Source organism: Vicia villosa, unplaced genomic scaffold (assembly GCF_029867415.1).
Source record: "Vicia villosa cultivar HV-30 ecotype Madison, WI unplaced genomic scaffold, Vvil1.0 ctg.000986F_1_1, whole genome shotgun sequence".
Taxonomy (NCBI): domain Eukaryota; kingdom Viridiplantae; phylum Streptophyta; class Magnoliopsida; order Fabales; family Fabaceae; genus Vicia; species Vicia villosa.
In genome coordinates this window covers 547,571-572,029 of record NW_026705443.1, presented here as the reverse complement: position 1 = coordinate 572,029, position 24,459 = coordinate 547,571, and the positions used below count along the sequence as shown (strand labels likewise).

General features: G+C 28.1%; 2 protein-coding genes across 2 annotated transcripts; one reads left to right on the top strand and one right to left on the bottom strand.

Annotated features, from left to right (window-relative positions):
* Positions 1-984: 984 nt before the first annotated feature.
* LOC131632673 (uncharacterized) lies at positions 985-3,065 on the bottom strand. Its single transcript, XM_058903411.1, has 2 exons — positions 2,842-3,065; positions 985-1,445 (listed from the first exon to the last, which is right to left on the bottom strand). The coding sequence occupies exons 1-2, from the start codon at positions 2,928-2,930 to the stop codon at positions 1,241-1,243; spliced, it is 294 nt and encodes a 97-aa protein (XP_058759394.1). The 5' UTR covers positions 2,931-3,065; the 3' UTR covers positions 985-1,240.
* Positions 3,066-7,034: 3,969 nt separating this feature from the next.
* On the top strand, positions 7,035-7,810 carry LOC131632688 (NDR1/HIN1-like protein 13). The gene has a single exon (XM_058903424.1). The coding sequence runs from the start codon at positions 7,317-7,319 to the stop codon at positions 7,734-7,736; it is 420 nt and encodes a 139-aa protein (XP_058759407.1). The 5' UTR covers positions 7,035-7,316; the 3' UTR covers positions 7,737-7,810.
* Positions 7,811-24,459: the final 16,649 nt, after the last annotated feature.

Sequence of the window (24,459 nt, the reverse complement as noted above, 5' to 3'; positions counted from 1 at the left end):
AGGAAAAACAATGAATATGAAGTACATAAATTTTTTCTTAAAAAAATATTAATAATAATCAAATAACATTTACCGTGCATCGCACGGATAGACGGCTAGTTAAGATTTTATTATTATTATTATTATTATTATTATTATTATTATTATTATTATTATTATTATTATTATTATTATTATTATTATTATTATTATTATTATTATTATTATAAGTGAAGGCTTTACAACAAAACAAAAGAAATAATAGTAGGAAATTTTGATTAAGAGAATATATTCGATAACATACAATTTGATAAAGAACTAAAATTAAGGGAGAAGACAAGCAATTTCTACAATTTTAAGATAAAAGTAATAGATAAGTTAAAAGTGTTTTTAAAATGAATAATGTATGATATTAAAATGTATGTATCATAACTCTTTCATTGAAGTGTATAATTCATATTCTTTTTTTTTTTAAAATACAAAGATGAAAAAAAAATTTTTTAAATTGTTAAAGTTATAAATATTAATAACTTGTTAACGTTAAAACCTAAATATAAATAAATGATACTATCAACAATTGAACCTTATACTAATAGTTTATATTCATTGTCTATGAGATATAAATACTACTAGATAGTAGTGTAAATTAGAAAATATAACAAATATAAATAACTAATAACTAATGGACCTAAATGGATAACGTTCTACCCATGATCTCTACTCAACTGCTAGAAGAAGGTAACAAAACTATTTTCATGATTCACCTATCATCAAAATGATGAAATTTGTGACACTTGAGTCTTGACTATACATGCTAATCTCCATGAGATATTAATTTAGTTGATAAATGAATATTCGTGTTAACTTGTACTTACTAGTCCGCAAATTCTAACTCAACTGTCAAAAACTGATATTGTTAAGTTAGACGTCAATACCAAGATTTGAACTCTAACTCTCAGAGTTGTATGTGTTAATTTTGAGTAGTTATGACCACTTCTTGTGTAATAGCAAAATGATAATCTTGTAAAGAAATTCACACATTAACTTCACTATTAATTTGTGATACATGGGATATCCAAACTAGACATACATGGGATTTCCAAACTAGACAACAAAATTTGAGAAAATAAGAGCAAGATAAACTTTTAACAACAAAAGCTAACCACTTCAAAGTTCTTAATTCACTAGAAATCTTACAGCCAAATAAGTTAATCAAAGTCCTTCTATTTCGTACATGAAAGGTACCAACCACATTTAGGAGTTATTCAAAGATATAGTGCTTGTTGACAGCAACAGAAACATCCCAAGTACAAGTCATGCCTTTAGGAAACACAACCAAATCACCAGCACCAAATTCAACGGACTCATTTGCTCCACTTGGTGTTACCTTAACTTTTCCTTCTAGGAGATAGCATGTCTCTTTCGAATCATAAGTCCAAGGGAATTTGCTTGGAGGACAACCCCATCTGTTATATCAAAATAGAGAAACAATTTTATGAATACAAAGAAAATCGAGTGAATTTATAATTTATAATAATTAAAACACAAAAAAGTAAACTTTCACACTTGATTAGTTTTTTTAAAGAGTTTACATAAGAAACCAAGGTAACATGAATGTAAAGCAAATGACTAACTTACGTATGAAGCACAAACACGAGTACACAACTCACACGTAGACACCGGTAATGATTTGAGAAAATGAAGGTGATTGAGTGTAAACACATACATGAACGTCACTCTAACACCCGTGGATCAAAGATATGCCATCAATCAAAAATCATTAGACATGTAGCTAAACATGATAGTATTTGACATGTTTATCATATAATAATTCCTGACTTAATTTAACAGGAGAACATTTTGAGAAGAGAAATGTTTAAAACAAAATGCTTGATACTGATTTTAATCAGAACTTGCTGAAAGATATCATTATCTTCTTTACCATCGTTTAGACCGAATGCATTGATCAATCCAGTTATTTGAGAAGTGGTATCAAATTGTCAATACCTTTTGGGTAGGCATTTTCGCATATTTATCGACCAAAAGAGTTAACAGAATGTGCTCAATCAGACTATTCAAACACTATCACAATCTCTAAATTGTTCAGCTAGGACTATGAAACCATTACAAATTTCTTTTTATGAATGCATATAGTCGTTTATAAATCTGTCCTGATGTTTGAAAAAATAATAGCAAAGAAATGAACTGAACCCAAAGCTGAAATGAAATCAACAATGGTGAACAAAAGGTGTGATTCAAATTTAAAAAACTAGCACGAATAAAAACTCTGGTGGATCAAAAAGTTACATGTGTCATACGGGATGTCAGACACCGCAATGCATATAATTCCATAGGTATCCAAGCCTCATAGGTACAAATTAAACTCTTCTTTAAGCTCAAATTGATTGAAAGTAATAGATAAGAATGTAAAAAAGCAATTTCGATCCAAACTACCCAATCATAAATTGAATAAAAGATATTTTTCATGAACTTAAACAAAACATAAATCACTTTAAATTTAAGTCAGTTTTCACTAAAATCAATTAATTCAAAATCAATTTTCATCTCCGCACAACCAAACACGTGCTTAATGACAATAACAAATACAGACATCATTCCTATAAATTTAGAAACAAAACAGAATGAAATCAAATCATAAAACTGAACAATAAATAATAAAAACAGTCCATTCATAAAGGTAGTATCTTGCTAGGTTTTGACAATTTCAGATGATACCCAAAAATCACCCATCATAGCATAGTAAAGTTCCTTTTTTTATGAAAGCCTAATAGAAATATTTAAAAACAAATAGTACAAAATTGATGCAAAAATTGTAGAAAATAGAGAGAATAGAGAGCTTACTTGGACCATTGTCTAACACCGAGTTGAGTGAGTTTTTCCTCGGAAGGGTTTGTTTCAATCTTGATGCCCAATTTCTGTGTGATACTCATACTCCCTTCTTATTCAATGCAAAACCAATAGTGTTAATAAGGTAAGGTTTCTTTCGCAAGCGAAAGAAGGGGCAGGGTTTGATTTGATGGCAAAAAATGAAAACAGTGAAAGGTCAACAATAGCCAAAAGTGAAAACCCATTTTATGGAGAATTTGACCCGCACCCTACCAATTAAACCTGATATTCCTTTTTATATTGGTTTTTCCAACAACTTCTTACCTTACTAGTAGGGGTGGGAATAGGCTGGGCCGAGCTAGGCTTTGCCAAGTCTGAGCCTGGCCTGTTAAAAAATTTAAAGCCTAAGTCTGACCTGTAGCCTATAGTAGGCTTATTTTTTTGGCCTGAGTCTGGTCTTTTAGAAGGCCTGATTGGCGTGTTAGCCTACTTAAAAGCCTATTTCATTTGAACATTTGTAAATAAGTCATTCAACTCAACTTTATATAGACTAATAAATTAAAAGATCAATGAGATTAAATGTTTGTTTGCATTGACTTATTTGAGTTTACCTAGTAGTATAAATTTTGTGATACTATTTGTTTGAAAAAACTTATGGAAGTAACTTATGACATTGTTCATAAGATTTTTTTTCATCTTATTTTCAAGATAACTAATATTTATTTTTATATTTTAATTCAAAATACAAAATACAATATAATATTAATAAAATTATTTAAATTTATTTAAATAGGCCGACCTCATAGACTTAAAAGGCTTTTTATATGGCCTGTGGCCTAGCCTTTTTAACTAAATAGGCTTATAAAAAAACCTAGGCCTTTTCTATTTATGTAAAAAGCCTGGTCTGGCCTTGGCCCATGTAGGCTGGCCGTAGGCCCCTGTTAGTCGGCCTGGCCTATTCCCACCCCTAAATTTACTAGCTTTTCAAAAGAGGCTTGCTATGCTATGTATACACCCAAATTTAACACCCTATCACTACACCGTATTAAAATACAGCCATATTTTTATACGGTGCAGGAGTAATGTTGAGTGTAAAGCTATTATTTCTCTTATTTCTTTATTTTGTTAATTTTTCTTATCATTTACTTTTACTTATTGTTGTTATTATTATTAGAGAATTTTTTTCCTGACCCCTATCTTCTGAAAAAAAGTTGATTTCGGAGGTGCACTTCCGAAAACACAAAAAAAAAAGTATTTTCGGAAATGTATTTTCGAAAACACAAAAAAAAAATGTTTTAGGAGATAGATTTCCGAAATCAACTTTTTTTTTGAGAGAGAGAGGTGCCTTTGGAGATGCATATACGAAATATTTCAATTTTTAATCTAGGAATGTTTCGGATATGCATTTCAGAAAAAATTCAATAATTATTAAAAAATTAAAATCAAGTTTAATCAATACAATAAATAGTATAATTAATTGTAGGGTCATGCTAACATGTGCCCTAAGGGCATATGTTAAACATACTATAATTAGAAAAAACTAAATGTAATTCAATATAATAAAGTCACATTTAAAATTTCAAGACATTAAGTGTACGTCTTTCAAGATTTTTTTTCTATAAAGAGCTTATTAACTTGTGCCCTTAGGACACATGTTAGCTTTTCCCTTAATTGTATTAATTAAAAAATATTATAAAATACTATATATCATTATAATCAAGATATAATCATAATAATATTAACCTAATAAATATTTAAATTAATATTTTATTTTTATATAAAAACTTAATAATAATAATAATAAAGATATTTACTTTCTATTTTTTTATGATACACAAAAAAATTATTTTATAAACTAATTTTCAAAATAATTTTATAGTTATAAAAAATCATTTTATAAACAAAATTTCCTAAACAATTTTAAAGTTAAAAATTATTTTATTAATTTATATAAATTAATAACATTCTAATATAAATTTTGAATTATATAAAATTAAATATATAATTTATTTATTCATTAAATAAAATTAAGAAAAAAATTTCATTTAATTTTTTTAAACTAAATAAAAAATGATTTTTTATCATAATTAATTATTAAAATAATTTTTACATTTTTTATTTTTATTTATTATTTTTATTTATTATTTTGAAAAACTATGTAATTTAAAATTTATATTAAAATATGAATAAAATAGTAAATAATTTTATTCTTATTTTATCTCCTTTATTTTAAAATTTTGCTGAATAATTATTAATACATTTATTTTTTTATATAATCATAATTATTGGGTATTAGTTATAGTTTTAGTAATTATTAATATAAAATTTATTTATTAAGTTTAATTGAAATTAGAATAGAAATATCAACCGTATAATTATCTTTACTATTATTTATAACTTATAAATTATATCAATTTTATAATATATGAATTAATCAATATTCTATACAAATTTAATTTTTGGGATATTTTCGAATGTATATCCGAATTAATCAAAATTCCAATTTTTTTTGGAGATGCATTTCCGAAGTCTGGAAAAATCTAAAAAAAATACTTCGAAGATACATCTCCTAAACAGGGACAAGTTTGGAATTTCGCTGGGGTCACCCCATAGGAGTTAAAGAAAAAAACTCTCTATTATTATCAATTAGAGCTTTGTATATTAATGGATTGGATCCTTAGTTTCTACTAATTGCGCCCTCATTAGATTTGTTGTGTTTTGTTCCAATAATAAAAAAATACAAAAAAAAAAAAAAAGAGAATAGATTTTCATGCAGTTATTAGTTTTTTTAAAAATTAATTTTAGTTTATTAGACTATTTAGTTTGAATTGTCAATTACTAACACAAAAAAAATATTGTTAATTTTTAATTTGTTAATTTAGTTATTAGGTCGTTATTAAACTAACCTAGGTTATTTATTTTTATAGAGAATATTTTAAAATATCGAAAAAAAATATTTTAGTTTAATTTTTCATATATTAAAATACTAAAAAACATGGTATTTAATTTTTAATTTTCTTTTAGAATTTAGAATGCCTATTTTTATATGTTCTTAGTACTAACCATTTTTTTGATTTTTGCGAGGTATTATCATTGAGGCATTGAACTATCCTGTGGACATTCACCATTTATAATTCGTTAATTTTTGTATATATTTTACTTTTCCGCTTATATTTTACTATGTAACTGCTAAGGGTTGTAATAGCTAGGACTTTTATTTTCCGCACCTCATATTATGTAACTGCCCCAAAACTATGTAATAGCGTAGGATATTTACTTTCCGCATTTTAATTTCCGCAAATATTAACTGCTTAGATGTATGGCTAATAAGATTGTATGGCAAGATAAAGTCAACCGTTAGATCACTAACTCAAGATTAAGATATCTGAATACAACACACTTTTTACTCGCACTCACTCACCTCTAGGGTATGCCCGTCTTGGTTGCCTTACGAATAAAAATGGTCGTGTCCCTCGAATATAGGGGTACCATTAGCAAAAGTCCCTCGATTCAAAAATCATCACAAAGATCATAGTCCCTTGATGACCCTCGATGTTGCCTACGAATACATGATCTAGTCCCTCGATTGCTGCCTACGAAAAAGAGATGATTTGTCCCTTCGAATATTGCTAAAGGTACCTCTATCATGTTGCCTTCAACAACCATCGATGACCCTTTCGATGTCCCTTAAAACGTCCAATAGATGGGACTACCTACCCACAAATGGTATGTTTAGTCCTATCCCTTCAAAGAAAAGTATAAAGTATAGGAAAGACTAGACGTTAGGATAAGTAACCCTTAGTTTGTTTGCTCAACAAATAAACTTTCTTTTCTCACCACTTACTTTTTTCAAACGAATTTCAAAATACTTCGCATACATCCTTGAGGACTGATACAAGGATCATTGCAAAGTCTTTCCTTACTGTTGGCACCTTTTCTCAAAAAACACACACACACACTATGTTTTTTCAAGCTTTTCAAACAAAACAAAACGAGATAAGCAAACTAAGAACCCGTAGATAACTACGGATGAAAAGGGTGCTAACACCTTCCCTTTTCATAACTTATCCCCCGAACTCAAACTCTCTTTTCAGGTCTTGTTTGTACTTTTATACCTTTCCTAATAATTGGACAAAATAAAAGTCGGTGGTGATTCTTGCCCCGAGTACTTGTTAGCATTACCCTTGGATAATTGATGTCATGACCATCTAGCTTCTAATTTCTTTCACAACTTCTTCAACCTTACACCTCCCTCATAAATATGGTAGTAATATTTATAAATCAGTTCTAATTTTTACTTTTATATTATCTTCCTCTCACAAAATCACTCACCGGAAAAATAGAAGATCTCAGTGCTGCCGTTGTCTCTGCTGGTTCATCGGCATCATTGTAGCTTTAATCTGCTCCTCGCCATCGCCGCCGGTGTTTTATACTTGGTGTTTCGGCTAGAAGCGCCTAAGTATTCGATCAAACGCGTCTCCGTCAAGGGAATGAACCTCACCTCGCAGTCTCTGATCTCGCCGAAGTTTGACGTCTCTGTTAGCGCTGATAATGGTAACCGTAAGATCGAAATCTACTACAACAATGATAGCACTGTTGAACTGTTTTACAAAAATGTTAACCTCTGTAACGGCGCGATACCGACATTTTATCAGTTGTCGAATAATGTAACGGTGTTGAAGCGTAACAGGGTAATGGTTGCTGGATCTAATCGGAAAGCGTTACTGAATGCTGTTAAGAAACAGAGTTTGTCGTTAACGTTGAAGCTGAGGGCTCCGATGAAATTCAAAATCGTAATTGTGAAGACGTCGACGTTTAACGTTAAGGTTCACTGTGTTGTGACGGTGGCTGAGTTAACGGAGAAAGCGAAGATTGTTAACAGAGATTGCAGTTACGGTTTGGATATTTGAAAATGGTGATGAAATTCATTATTTGAATTTAGCCATTTCGAGATTAGAATGAAATACATTTTTTTTTCTTAAGGATGAAATACTTTTTGGTTTGGTATTTTTTTTGGCAGATATTGGGAATTTAGTTATGACTTTGCTAATTTATTTATATTTTTTGTTGATATAATTAATCAATTTGACTTTCGTTGAATATAATAAAGTCTTTTATTTTTTTTACAGAATAAAAGCTTTATTAAAAAGAAACAAATTCAATTTCTCATATAAAAATATTATATTATTATATTTATTAAGTATGGGTCATGCTAACGAGTGCCCCAGGGGCACTCTTTAAGCATTCTAAATAAAGAAAATATTCTTTCAAAAGTTCACCATTTCAATTTTCGATGCATTAATTACGCATATTTCCAAGAAAAACTTACTTTTTAAAGCTATTAAAGAGTACCCCTGGGGCACTTGTTAGCATTTCCCATTAAGTATTATTGTCAATTTATTATTATCCAGTATTATTGTCAATAATTATTGTCATTTAATAAGAAATTAATTCAGATTCTTAATCTAAAATGTCAAGTAATTATTGCACCATATTAATTCTCATAATCTCAAAAGATTTGAAACGTTATTCAATTTTAATTAAAATGATTATTATTTGTTGTAATTAATTAGAAATGAAATATTTAAAAATACGCTATACAGTTATATACAACACATACAATACAAGAATAATGTATAAGAATAAAAAGTTTTTTTTAGCTACAAGAGTGGCTTTGTATGGAGATAGAATATGAAATATCAAATTCTACATACATTCTATATTTGTGATATTTGAAATGGGAATAATGAAATTATTAATTAAAATATTAAAAATGGAAAAATAACAATTACGAGACATCAAAAATATAATCATTACACAAAAAATATATATATAACAATTAAAATTCAAATGAGGAGGGGACCTTAACTATTTTCAATCTAATCGTTATATAATAAGTAATTAAATGTGAAGAGAGAAAAAAATTATATTATAATGAAAATCATTAAATGAGATAATAAATATTTAAACAAAAATAATAATAAAATGAATACACATATACTCGTGCAAACACATGAGTATTTATATCAAAATTCGTGCAGATTGACGAGTTATTACGTTGTTCTTGAAAAATTTAGAAACATATGAGTGTAATGGGTCAGTACTCATAACAACGCACAGATGTCCAGATTAAATTTTCTGCGAATCCACGAGTTATCATATTTTTTTTGTACAATTAAAACAATTAAAAAATGTATGAATCCAAACACGAGAAAAATTTATCGTTTTAAACTATTTTATGTTACTAATATCATTATTTTGATTTTTTTCTAATTTAAGATACAATAGTTTTTATGATAATATATACAAATTTAAAATATATATTATTAATGTAAAACAATTTTTGTAAAAATATCTTATTTTTCTTTTAAAAATAATAAACTTTTTTAGTAAAACAATTTTGTTTTTCTTATTTACATTTTTATTATATTTTGGAAAAAGTGTGTGTACCACACCAGTACCCGTGCGAACGCACAGGTAACACACCTGTACCGTCTGAATGCACGAGTGACCATACTAGAATTCGTGCGGAACCCATGGGTTATTTTAGTTTTTTTTTACATTTAAAAAAAACAAAAGAAAATATATTTAAAATAATGTATGAATCCAAACAGGGGGAAATGCGTTATTTTTTAAATTATTTATGTTACTTATAGCTTTGTTTTGATATTTTTTGAATTTAAGATATAATATTTTTAAAAATTGCGCGTAATACAGCGGTACCAGTGCAATTGTTTCACATAAAGTTAATGATAAAAGTATTTAATATTAACAGGATCATGAAGTTATCTACTTACTATAAATGTAAGGTTGTCATGATGACAACTTTAGCCTCAACCCTAGCTATATGTTGACGTGTCATGTTGAGAGCAATTCTTGACCAACCCTAAATTCATTTTATCTTTTTTATTTTTATTTTAAATAAACTATATTTTTCTCTATTTTGTAACTCCTCTATATAATAATAATTAATAAAATAAATATTTGAACTTATTTTGTAACTCCTATTGTATATTATTATATAGTAATGAATTTAAACTAATGAATAACTTGAAACTCCATGAAAAATATAAAAAATTAAATAATAAATATAATAAGGTTAAAGAATTAAAGTAAGTATAATATAATAATAATAATAATAATAATAATAATAATAATAATAATAATAATAATAATAATAATAATAATAATAATAATAATAATAATAATAATAATAATAATCTACTTAATTTAAATGCAAGATTGTCATGATTGCAACCTTGAAGATAATCCTAACCCTAATGCTTATGTGGCATGATTTTAGCAACTTTGAACACAATCCTAACTATAATGCTTATGTGGCATAATTTTAGAATTTTCAATTTTTATGAGCCACTATTTTTTTTCTAACAATATTATTAAAACCACATTTCTAACCACTATATTTTTAACAATATTATTAAATCATCTTTCTAGCAATAACATTAAATAGTAATAGTATAATAATATTAAGGGTAAAGCTAACATGTGCCCTAAGGGCACATGTTAAGAAACACATTAATAGAAAGTTTGTATTGAAACAAAGCAATGAAAACATTAATTATAAACTTTTAATAAAAATATTACACAATTTCCAATAAAAAGTTTCTGCATTTAGCTCTTAACATGTGCCGTTAGGACACATGTTAGCATTATCATAATATTAATAAACAGTTATTATTTTATTACTAATCCTTCAATAATTATATTTTATTAATAATCCTTAAAAATTTTAATAAATTTATAAAAATATATAATCATAAAAATGAAAATAAAAATATAATATAAATTTAAAATTGTGATATATTAATAGTATTATTATTGTTAGACAATTTTTTTACATTTAGACATTGAAAAATTCAAAAGTCAAACAAATAGTTTTCCATGAAAAACTCAAAAGTCAAACAAATAGTTTTCAATGAAAAATTCAAATGTCAAACAAATAGTTTTTCATTTTCTTAATAAATTTATAAAATTATATACTCATAAAAACAAAAATAAAATAAAAATTTTAAATTTTACCATTTCTTTGTGCATTATTATTTACCAAATTTGTAATTTTTTATCCTAAATTGAAATTCTTGATATTTATAAAATATATACTCATAGAAATAAAAATAAAATGTAAATTTAAAATTTTGATCTTTTAATATTATTATTTATTTTTTTGTTAGACAATTTTTTACATTAAGACATTGAAAAAATTTATATAATTCAATATTTTAAATATTATAACTCATCATTAAATATTATAATTTTTAAAATACTTTTTCTATTTTATAAATTAGTAGTAATAATAATAATAAAATGTTCAACTACCACTTTTAAAAAAAATGATAATAATAAATTATACATCTAATAATAATAATAATAATAATAATAATAATAATAATAATAATAATAATAATAATAAAAATAATAATAGTAAAATTTTGTACAATTCTATATTTTATACAATTAAAAAGTTGTAATTAATTAATTTATGAATATTAAAGCTACATATATTTAGTGAATATAATGTTGTTTTAATAAACCGTTTTGAATATCAATGCATAATTGAAATAAAATCAGCATTAATTAATTCACCTCTCTATTAGAATTCTACGTTAACAAAACTGATATATTTATTTCAATAAAAAAAATTGATACATAATACTCATAAATTACGTTAACATTTTGTAACTCTCATATAATTCATATTTATATCACTTAATATTTTGTAACTCTCATATAGATATTAATTCATATTAATATTACTGATATTTTTATTATTCATTATAAATACCTTTTATTATCTTGGGCCTCTTATCACACACGAAAAATTTTAAAATCAGTGATTAGTGTTGTTTTGTTGTTTGTATATATTTTTTCCATGATAACTCTAATATTTGAGATTTTGAGTGGTAAGATGTCAAAATTACTACAATGGTTAGTATTCTAAACATATCATCAATATATGATATTTTGTATTTTATTTTACATGATTAAATTTATGCTTTGTTGTTGTTTTGTTGTTATATAGATTACACCTGATGGCATAAATTCATGATCAATTGGGATAATTAACTAAAAGATAATTATTATATATATTATTTATATTTATTGTTGTTTATATTTATATAATTAACTTAAAGGTATTTCTTTGGTAAGAGTGAGAGCCTAAGCCCGACAAAGAAAAAGATTACACAACGACTCTCTAATTTGCAGAGGACAATCCTTAAAAACGGTTAAAGAAGCATTAAAAGCACGTCTCAGCTTAGCTAACGCATTAGCACACCGATTTAAAAGTAATTCTTTTTCTCTATATTATGTATTTAAAATTAATAAAAATATATGAATACTTTTATTAGTGTTTATTGCTAATAATTACCTTTTAAAATTTAATTTAAAAAGTTACTGAAGGTGGTGATTCAAATAGCAAAGATGAAGTGGTTGTTGCTAATACTTGCCGGACTCCAACTAGCAACTCACTTAGAGAGCGAAAGGCTATGAGTTTGGTATCTTTAGAAACAATTGATCTTGAGGGTGACAATGCATCCATCACTAGGGAGTCAAAATTACTAAAATTACTATGTTTGAAAATAAAAGAAACAAAATGATTCACTCTCTTTTCAATTTAATGATTGACACTCTTTTTTTCAATTTGATTTGTTTTACGCTTTTTTATCTATGTAATAACAGTCAAATATTTTATTAATAAATAAAAAATATTAGCAATGATTTTTTTCTCCATGAAATTTTTTATTAATAAATAATAAATATTAGCATGAATTTTACTTCATTTCCATTTATTTGAAATTATGTATAGATATTTAAAACAACTCATTAAAGGAAAATCATATTCACTAAATATATTTGGTTTTAACACTCATAAAATTTTTCTTTCTTTCAATTTATTATCGATTATTGTCTAAACTTAAGTACAATTACTATTTTTGAAATTACTTCCATGATTAAAAAATAACTTTTATATAAACAATTTAAAATAGAGAATAATTAAAAATATAAATACAATTTTAATCTATATATCATTTCTAAAATATATGGTAAAAAATCTCTTTCTTCTATATTTCATATCTAAATTTAAATAATAAGTAAAAAAATTAATTTAAATTATGAGTTAAATGTTAAACTCAATATAGTTCAAGTAGTCATATTTTGTAAAGAATAACTTACTTATTTCAATATATAAATGAAACCATAATAAATCTTCTAATAACCTAAAAAATAATATTTTAAACACTTTTTGTATTATTGTTTCACATTAAAAAATTTAATAATATAATTGCAAACATAATTTAAATAGCCTACAAGACAATTTTGTATGTAAATAAAAAATTAAATATCAACTATTATAAAAAATGTAGTTTTGTTTCTAATATATCCGTGCTCCCCGTGCGGAGCACTGGTCGACGGGGCAATCTAATTGCTTAAACTATTGAATATTAACGAGACCATGAAATTACTAACTAAAATATTTAATATTAATGGAAAATGAAGCTATTGATCAAAAAATTGAATATTAACAGAAACATAAAGTTACTAATCAAAATATTGAATATTAATGTAAACATGAAGTTACTAATCAAAATATTTAATAACTACAGAAACATAATAATAACGGGAACATAAATTTACTGATAAAAATATTGAATAATAATAGAACAACTTTACCATTGGTTTAAATATTTTTCACAATAATTTCAACACTATATATACTAGCGTTCAAACGGGCACTCCCGTGCCCGTTTGTCCGCATTTTTAATGTGCACAACGTCAAAATACAAATATATTTTTTATTTTATTTTAATTTTATTTTAAAATATTTAATAAATAAATTTTGTGATAAAAATGAAAAAAAATGAATTGTATAATAACATCATCTGAAAATGAAACAAATAAATAGTTATTAAAGAGGAGTTAATTACACACGTTTATTTTTAATTATCAAATATGTTTAAACTAAGATACATTTGTCTAAACTAACTTAACTCTCGTGTCCGTCGGTCCGCATTTTTTATTACGCTAACGCGTGTTTATCTTTTATGGTGTTTTTGACATATATCCTTAATTTTAAAAATATTATTATTTGGCTACAATTATTAAAAATAGAAGAATGATCATACATTTAAACTTTTTATATGTTTTAGTAATCTACTACTGTAGACTCAGTAATCAAAACTAAAAAAGAAATCCTCACGACTAATTTAACAATGCAAATGGCTCTATATCCCTCTTTCTCCCTCAATCTCTCTCCCTAACTCACTCACTCACTCTCCCTCTCCCCCTCCTCCCCCCTCTCTCTCCCACTATCTGTCTATTTCCCCCCTCTCTCTCCCACTCTCCCCCCTCTCTCTCTCTCACTCAAACACTCGCTCTCACACACACTCTCTCTCTTCCCCTCTACATCTCCTTTTCACTTTCCCTCTCCAACTCCCCCTCTCTCCCTCCACCCCTCTCTCTCTCACACAGACACACGACCAATTTAACAATACAAATGGGACTTTCAATTTCTCTCTCTCTCTCTCTCACTCATTCTCAGGACCAATTAACAATGCCAAGAGCTCTCTCTCTGCCAATTTAACAATGCAAAAGGCTCTCTCTGTCTACCCCTCTCTCTCAATAAAATAGGATACAAAAACAATTGAACAAAAGAGAAAACAACAAAAGTGTCGAGTATTTTTTTTATATAATTTTGATTTTAATTTAAATTATTTGTATGATAAATTTTATAATATTTTAATATATAACAGATATGATTATATAGACTCATATCATATACATGTATTTTAACATGTGTCACTAATATTAAAAAATCTATATAAAAAGCACGGACAAACTGTCATATCATTTCATTTCCTTATAAATCATATTTGTCAAATAACTTCTTTAATGAATGTTTGTCAACTGTTGAGAGTTGTCTTAGTGATTCAAACATATGTAGAGGTGTTATTGATGATGTTGTTCTCCACAGGTATTTAGTTTATATTTCTATTTGATCATATGATATGATATTTAAATTGTGGTTGTGTATTGCAATATTAAATCTTACTTAAGAGTATATTGAAAGATAATTTTAAATTGTATTAAATTCTTGCCATACAAAAAAAAATTAACTTGAAAAGAAAAACACCCACATTTGAAATGTAAATTGTTATAAATTATCAATAGATTAATTTTCAAAATGTTTGTAATTATAGATATTTTTCAATGTAGACTTTCCTTCCCTTTCTCTTCTATGTCTGGTAGAAAATTTTCCTAATCTTATCATGTAGCATTTACTTTTATTTTTTTTTAATGTAGTGCAACTGCTTATTTTATCGTAAGTTAGAAAATTGAAATCACATCAATTGATCCTTCTTTCAAGTCAATATTTATTAAATGTGAAATGGATTTTCTCATTAAAAATTTATCGGGACTCTATCTTTTCTATCAAATTAAAATAATAAAATATAATAAAAATATAAAAATAATTGATCTATTTTAATTACAAATTAGCAAAAGAACATTAGAACCCATAATAGAACCCATAATAAATTGGATTAGAAGACTATTCTCAAATACTATGCCAAATGAATCAATTACCATTAGTATGCACTAAATTAATAGTTTCGTTCAAAACTTTATAATGATATTAAAAAGCAGATAATTTATCTTGAAAGATTTGCTAGCATGTTAAAACTCAGTAATGTTAAAGCCATCATCTTACTTGTTTATTCGCATTTTGATTTTATGGTCATTCTACAATAAAAAAAAGGAGAAAATATAAGTTTTTCAAATAGCAATCTGAAAATCATTTTATCCTACTGGTTGTTAATTAATTGATATTGTGGTTCAACAATACATTACTTTAATGTCTATCCATGACTATTATATTTCTCCAAACCTCCATACTATCAATGAAAATAAAAAAAAATAAAAAATAACAGATAAATAGGAAGGAACATGAGATAAAAGAACACATGGAGATAAGAAATTGAGAGAGTGAAAATAAATATGAATAGAAGATTTTTTATGTCTCAAATGTCATTCATTCATAGATTGGCATAGAATATTACAGTAACCGCTCAACCTTTAACCCACCTCTCATTTATAACTTCTTTTAATTTCACCATGCCTTAGTAAATTGTTGTTTTTAAGAAAAATAGTTCCAGAATGATAACTATAAAGAGTAGTTATTATTAAGATATGATTCGGTTATTCTCTTTTTAGTGGGTAAGTAGTTATTTTGATATAATTTTTTTATTAAATATAAAAGTTTTTTTTTATAAAAATATAGAAGTAGCTAAAAGGTATTTTTTTCTCTCCTACATCATTTATTTCATTAATGAAGGAGAGAAAAAAAAGATTCACCCATAATCTCCACCGTTTATTTTAAAATTTAATGGTTCTGATTCATTCTCACATTCTCATATAAAAGATGTATTCTAATATGATATATATATATATATATATATATATATATATATATATATATATATATATATATATATATATATATATATATATATATATATATATATATATATATATATATATATATATATATATATATGAGGAGGGATATATTTACTCCAAGAGTAAGTGTGGAAGACTTACTCCAAATCTTAACCATTGATTTTCATTAATCTAATGGTTTCTATATATATATCCATTCACTTTCTATCTAACCTATATAGAAAGTGAATCTTTTGTGTCACTTTAGAAACATTTTGAAAATTATTTGCTTCGATAAAATTATTTTTTAAAATTTAAAATTTTGAGCGTATTTTTGAAGCATATGGATTATGGAATTCGAAATAGTTGAACCTATGAAAAATTATAATAAACGTAAACACTATTAGACCGGATAAAATTCAATGAATTACATGCTAAATACCGACAATAAGTTTTGAATAATTGAAAACATCAATTTATTAAATACAAACAATATCATAGATCAAACAATATATATATATATATAAGTATATATATATATAATTAATCTAACGACTTTAATATATATATATATATATATATATATATATATATATATATATATATATATAATTAATCTAACGACTTTAATTAATTTTTTAAATAGAAAAGTATTCCCAAATATAATTAGATTAAATGATCAATTAAAACCATTAGATTAATGAAAATCAATGGTTAAGATTTGGAGTAAGTCTTCCACACTTACTCTTGGAGTAAATATATCCCTCCTCATATATATATATATATATATATATATATATATATATATATATATATATATATATATATATATATATATATATATATATATATATATATATATATATATATATATATATATATATATATATATATATATATATATATGAGAAATGCTAGCAACACTCTCTTTTTAACACTCTCTCCAACACTCACTTTTTTATTGGTTAAAACATGTGTGGGTCCTACCACTTTATGTGGGATCCATTTCCAAAGTGAGGGACCCACGCATGTTTCAACCAATAAGAAAGTGAGTGTTGGAGAGAGTGTTGAAAAGAGAGTGTTGCTAGCACTCCTCATATATATATATATATATATATATATATATATATATATATATATATATATATATATATATATATATATATATATATATATATATATATATATATATATATATATATATATATATATATATATATATATCATATTAGAATACATCTTTTATATGAGAATGTGAGAATGAATCAGAACCATTAAATTTTAAAATAAACGGTGGAGATTATGGGTGAATCTTTTTTTTCTCTCCTTCATTAATGAAATAAATGATGTAGGAGAGAAAAAAAAAGATTCAGATATAAGCTCCACCATTTATTTTAAAATTCAATGGTTCTGATTCATTATCACATTCTCATATGAGAATGATATGCAATATATATATATATATATATATATATATATATATATATATATATATATATATATATATTATTGATTCAAATATTTTATATATTAAAAGAATTATAGACACCAATTTATCATTTTTTTTTAAAAAAAATATTTTATTTTTATTATATTTTAAAAACAAATACACATCAATCTTCCTTTATATATTCATATTTAGTTTTTCATTTAATTTTTATTTAACTATCCTATTTAATTTTCTATACAAAATAAATTTTTTAAAAAAATTAGTGTAACACACTGGTACCCGTGCGAACGTACGGGTATCCAACTAGCTGCTTTTTCAAATTTAGCTTCCATCAACCATTAAACATATGACACTTGGCAAGTTAAATAGAAATGAAAGATTAGAAACAACATAATAAAAACAAGACCAAGGAATCAGTAAAGTAAATCACGCTCTCTTTCTCATGTTACTTTCTCTCCTTCTCTCTTCAAGTTGAAACAAAATTTACTCTCCATTTATGCAAGACATAAACTCAAACATGAAAAGAAAACAGAGAACAACCAGAAAAGAAAACAGAGAACAACTAGAAAAGAAAGTAGGATCTAACCTCCACAACTGCGATGATGACGGTGATCAGATCTAATGACATGCGTCAGAGTTATCTGGGTGGATTCGGAGCTTCGTCTGGTCGCTGCGTTTTTCTGTTGATACCACGCAGTTGGTGGCCGTCGATGGTGGTCTTGCGGTCTTCGGTGTGACAAGCGCGTGGATCGAGGCTTTGTCGGCTAGTCCGCTTACAGTAGGTTCGGAGTAGCAATCGGAAGAGATATGTCGCGGCGTTGTCGGAATCGAAGGCTTCGGAGTTGTTCTTTCCACTTCTCTATTTTCTTGCAAAAACAAAAAATTTATAACAATTATATCAATGTTGTTAAATTATGGGGATACTTGGAGTTTTATGATTCTGGAAGTTTTTGGTTAATGCGATGTTGATGGTCGGTTCTCTGATTTAGAGATTGTGATTTTTTTTGGGTTCCAAAATTTTTGTTGCCGTAAAAGCTGTAACATTCGATGAGAGTAAATAATAATAATAACAATAGATTGAGAGATTGGAATAAAGAGGTGTTTGGTATCCTTGACTTGAATGTGGACAAAGCGGTGAGCTCGCTTAATGACCTTGACTCTCTTGTGGCTAATACGGAAAGCGGGGCTGTTTGGTGCGATTCGGTGTCCGCTAATAGAAGGTTGGCTTCGAAGGAAGTATGGGAGGCTATGTTAAGGAGGGAAAGCATTCTTCGTCAAAAATCAAGATGCCGTTGGATCCAACTTGGTGATGCCAATTCTAAATACTTTCATTCTTACATGAAGGGAAGATTTAGAAGAAATAATATTGTGAGCTTGAATTCGGATGATGGGTTGTTAACGGAGGTGGAGCCTATTAAGAAGGAGATTTTTGATCATTTCAAGAACCGATTTACCGAACCTTGCTCCTCTCGCCCGATTCTTGATGGGGTTGGTTTTAAAAGTTTGTCGGAGGAGGATAGCATGCTTCTTGAGACTCCGTTTTCTTTGGAGGAAATAAAGAATATTGTTTGGCTTAGTCATTGCGATAAAAGTCCCGGGCCGGATGGGTTTCCTTTGGGTTTTTTCAAGAAGACTTGGAGCTTTGTCAAAGATGAGTTATTATGCTTTGTTCAAGAGTTTTACAATCGAGGTGTTCTTCCTAAAGCGGCTACGGCTTCTTTTTTGGCTCTTATTCCTAAAGTGGCGTGTCCGCAAAAGATTGATGAGTTTAGACCGATTTGTCTAATCGGTTGCCTGTATCGGTTGATTTCCAAGTTGTTGGCAGCTAGGTTGAAGGTTGTTATGGGCAAGCTGATTTCTAAATCTCAATCGGCTTTTATTGAGGGTAGACAGCTGTTTGATGGGGTTTTGGTTCTAAATGAGGTTTTAGACTTTGCTAAGCGAAACAATAAAAAATGTTTGGTGCTGAAGGTTGATTTCGAAAAGGCGTATGATTGTGTTTCTTGGGACTTTCTTAACTATGTCATGAAGCGGATGGGGTTTGGTTCTAAGTGGTTACGTTGGATGGCAGGAACGGTTTTTTCTAGTTCGATATCCATCTTGGTCAACGGTTCACCGACGGAGGAATTTCATGCTTCGAGAGGATTACGTCAAGGGGATCCTCTTTCCCCGTTTCTTTTTTTGTTGGTGGCAGAAGGTTTAGCAGGTATGATGCGTAATGCGGTGTCTGACGGTTTATTTAAGGGCTTTCAAGTGTCTTCTGATATTTCCTTCGACATGCTCCAATATGCGGATGATACGGTACTTCTTTGTGATGGCTCGAAAAAGAATTTGTGGTGTATTAAGGCTTTGTTACGCGGGTTTGAGTTGGTCTCTGGATTACGTATCAACTTCAACAAAAGTAAACTTTTTGGAGTGCATTTGGAGGATCAGGTTCTCTCTGCGGCGTCGTCATTCTTGGGGTGTCCGATCGGGAAGCTCCCCTTTGTCTTCTTAGGTATTCCGGTTGGAGGTAATCATCGGCATAAGCATTTTTGGTCTTTTCTGATCTCTAAATTAAAAAAGAGGTTGGGTGGATGGCAACGGAAACATCTTTCTCTTGGAGGCAAGGTGACTTTATTGAATTCGGTTCTTAATAGTATTCCGATTTTTGTGCTTTCTTTTTATAAAGCCCCTAAGTGTGTTATTGATGAGATTGTCAAAATTCAACGAGACTTCCTTTGGGGTAGTAAGGAAGGGATTCGGAAGATGTGTTGGGTTAGTTGGGAGAAGATTTGTCGTCCACAAAAGGAGGGTGGATTAGGGGTGAGGAATATTGAGACGTTTAATCTAGCATTGGTTAGTAAATGGGGATGGTGATTCATTTCTGATAGAGAGGCGGTTTGGTTCAATTTGTTGGTGTTTAGGTATGGTGGGGGTTTGGAAGCTCTTTGTGGAGAAAGTTCCAATCGGTTTTTGTCGAAAACATCACTTTGGTGGAGGGATGTCCGGAAGGTGTGTGGTTTCAAATTTAACAACTCTCCTTGGTTCACGGATTGCGTCTCTTGGAAACTAGGGGATGGGCATCTTATTCCTTTTTGGGAGCATGCTTGGTTGGGTCCTACACCTTTCAAAGTGCTCTACCCTTCCCTTTACGGTGCGTATTCTCTTACTAATTATTTACATGCATCTTCTTCTTCTTCTCCTTCTGTTTTATCTCGTGTGGATGAAATGGGTGTTTGGGTGAACAATGTGTGGAGATGGAATGTGGAGGTGGCGGAGGATTTTTTAGAGGCGGAGGTAGCTTGTGAACGGGCTGTTTTGTTATCTATGTTAGAGGGTGTAACGCCAATTTCGGGGGCGGTTGATAATTTGGTTTGGTGGAGGCATGTTGATGGTTTTTCGGTTAAAAATAGTTTCCGATGGTTTCACACGTTAAATGGTTACGGAATGCTTTTGGATGAAGCGAGTTGCTTAGAATTAAGTTGTTTATGGAAGGCAAGGGTTCCTAGTAAGGTGAAAGTTTTTGGGTGGAGATTGTTGCTTAATGCTCTCCCGACCCGTAAGGCTCTTTGTTTGCGTGGTGTGGATATGAGTGTTATCAACATTTCGTGCCCTTTGTGTGGTTGTGAGGAGGAATCTTTAGATCACCTATTTCTTAGTTGTGCTCAATCGCTTGTTGTTTGGAAAGAGGTGTTGATTTGGTTAGGCTTGTCAATGGAGGAGATTCAAAGGGCCATGAGTGACATCCACGGATCCGTTGTTGGGGTCGAGGTGGTGGACCGTTTTTGTCGCTTTTTGGGCGGAGTAATTAATTCCTCTTTCATTGCTTTCTTATGGCTTTTAGTTTGTTGGTGCATTTGGTTGGGTAGAAATAAGGTGGTGTTCAAAAATATTGTTTGGAATTCCACTGAGATTATTTTGATCATTAAGAATGTTGGTTGGGAGTGGTTCTCTTTCCTTGTTAGAGATAAGGATTTTTGTTCGTTTAATGATTGGCTTGTCAATCCTTGTATGTTTATTGGTGTGTAGGTTTTCTTTTTGCCGTCCGTTTGGATAGCTTGTTTCGTTTCTTTTGTATTGGGTTGCACCCCTTGTGCGTTTAATACAAGTGCTTATCGGAAAAAAAATAATAATAATAACAATAGAAATAATTTACAATGATATCCAAAATAGTTACTAATCTTCTATAACTATATATAAAGAGAATAGGATATTTTGGATTGGCCTATTTTCATTTTTATTCTGTCCTTTAAATAACTTCTCAACTTTTTCTTCCAAATTATCCTTTACATAATTTATCAACTTTTTTTTGTAAAGAAATTGAACAAAAACAAGGCAGTTAAGCAAGTTACACACGGTTACCAACAGTTACCGAAAGAACATGATATGATGCACGTCCTTTAATGATAACTTCTCAACATAACTTCTTTCAATTTATACAACTTTGGTTTTTCTTTCCTCATTTATAAAACTACTTGACACACATCCACAAACAATTTGTCCTCCCCTCTCCATTTATTCCAATTTTCAGAAGAATGTTAATGAAACACTACAAAGTACAATCTTTTTCTTCTCTCCTCGAATCAACACTTTCAAGTGATAAAGGAAACGATGCATTGCATTTTGTTGGAACGAAACCATTGGTCATTAATCTTCATCTCAATAAGTGGTTAACTTCTTTTGTTGGCCAGTACTCTATTACAATGCATATTAACTCCTTTTCATTTGGAAGTGATTAGGGTAGCAATTAGTTTATTTTCATTTTTATGTATTGCAAATCAAATTTTCTTTTAAAATCTCTTAATGTTTTATTTGCCAAAATATTTTTATCAAATATATTCTTTTTTTAATGTTTGAACAGGTCAAAGGGATGTCATGCAATGAAAATTGAAGTTGGAGAAATGAAATGTGACATTGTTTTGGTGTTGATGTTGTAAGTGGGAGTTGAGACATTTGTCTCTATGCAAACAAATTAGCAAGATAGTATTTCTTTTTATGGTATAAGCATCTAACTAAATGTATACCTTAAATTGATTGCAGTAGTTTGTACTTTGTAGTATTTGTCAAAGTATCTACATTTATAAGTCATTCCTTTGGATAACTGAATCCAATTAAATACTTTTGGGTCTCTTTGAGAAGGATCAACGATTATATTGACTAGCTAAATTAGTATGCTTAGTTGGTTTTCCAGAAGAGGATATTTAATGAGTATTGGTTTATTATTATGTTTTGTGGTTCTGTTAAATTTTAATATGCTTAATATCTTAGGGTGATAGAGAGATTTTGGGTTGACATATTTTTATTCCATATTTATTATCATTTAATCTCTACTCTTTGCAGTTAATTTTTTAATGTATGTTTAACTTCTAATGTTTAACTGCATGATGATATAGTAAGGACAGTTAATTTTTTAATGTATGTTTAACTTCTAATGTTTAACTGCATGCATGATGATATAGTAAGGATTGCTCTGATTTTCAATCCATAAATGATGTATACAACATTAAAAAAAAAAACGTATAATTTTATTTTTTCGGATTATCCCCTGTAATTTTAGAGTACCCCCTAAGTGTTTAAAAAACAGTAAAAAATTGAGAATAAATCAAAAAAACAATTTTATAGGGGTTCATTCGGGGCAAAAACATAGAACTTTTCATATTTCAAGGGAATAATCAAAAAATAAATAAGTTATAAGGGGTAACCCAAATCTCACCTATATGACAGGGGATAAATCAGTATTAACCCAAAAAATAATCAATCATTTATCATTTTATTTTTGTGTTATTGTTTACTAATTTTTCCTTTGATATTTTAATATGATAAAAAATTTATTTATACAAATTTTGTAGATTAGTTTTTTTTCTTTTTTTATTTATTTAATTATTTATAAGCAACAGTATATTCATACCTGAATATAAGGAGCACTCAAAACCATTTACACTTAATTGAAGATCTGGAGGCCAATACGAGATAGGGAATCATAGTTGTCCAACTTAAAAAGAGAGAGAATCACAAAGATTTTACAAAAAAATATTTATTAAAAAAGCGGCCAAACAAGCGCGAGAGGGAATATCACAAGTTTACACAAAAAATATTCATTTACATTTTGACGTTGTGCGCAGTAAAATAAATGGACAAACGGGCACGAGAGTGTCCGTTTAACGCGCACGTGAGAGAGAATATCACAAGATTTATACAAAAATATTCATTTACGTTTTGATGCTGTGCACATTTAAAAAGCGGACAAACGGACACGAGAGTGCCCGTTTGAACGCTAGTAATTAATAATAACAATAATACAAAAAGAGTTAGATGATAATAATGGTATTAAAAATATGAAAAATTAAAATAAAGCGGAAACGATAAGCCAAAATAAAAGTAGCAAAATCAAATGAATGAAAAATTAAAATCTAAAGACCAAATTAGGACAAATCTAATTTTAAAAAGATTTTTTCCCAGCAGAGCCGCCACCCACTTCTTGTTTTGTTTTAGAGTACTTGTTTTAGGGGGAGATTTTGGGTAAGTCGGTAGATTAGGCAAATGGAAGGTGTTAGACACTCTTTGTCTCCCTTGTACTCAAGGGAGACATTTAGACTTTAGGTTTTAGGTATTAAAAAAATACTTAAAATTGGGCAAACAAAATTACGATCGTAAATTTAAATCAAAATGTAGCAACAATAGCCCCAAGTGTCATCATTGGCAAAAAAAAAAATGTTTCCAAATCATTGGCCAAGAACATTGTAAAA

Coding starts and splice junctions, on each gene's coding strand:
- LOC131632673 (XM_058903411.1), bottom strand. CDS start 2,930: ATGAGTATCACACAGAAATTGGGCATCAAGATTGAAACAAACCCTTCC. Junction 1,446..2,841: donor GGTGTTAGACAATGGTCCAA/GTAAGCTCTCTA, acceptor TTGATATAACAG/ATGGGGTTGTCCTCCAAGCA.
- LOC131632688 (XM_058903424.1), top strand. CDS start 7,317: ATGAACCTCACCTCGCAGTCTCTGATCTCGCCGAAGTTTGACGTCTCT.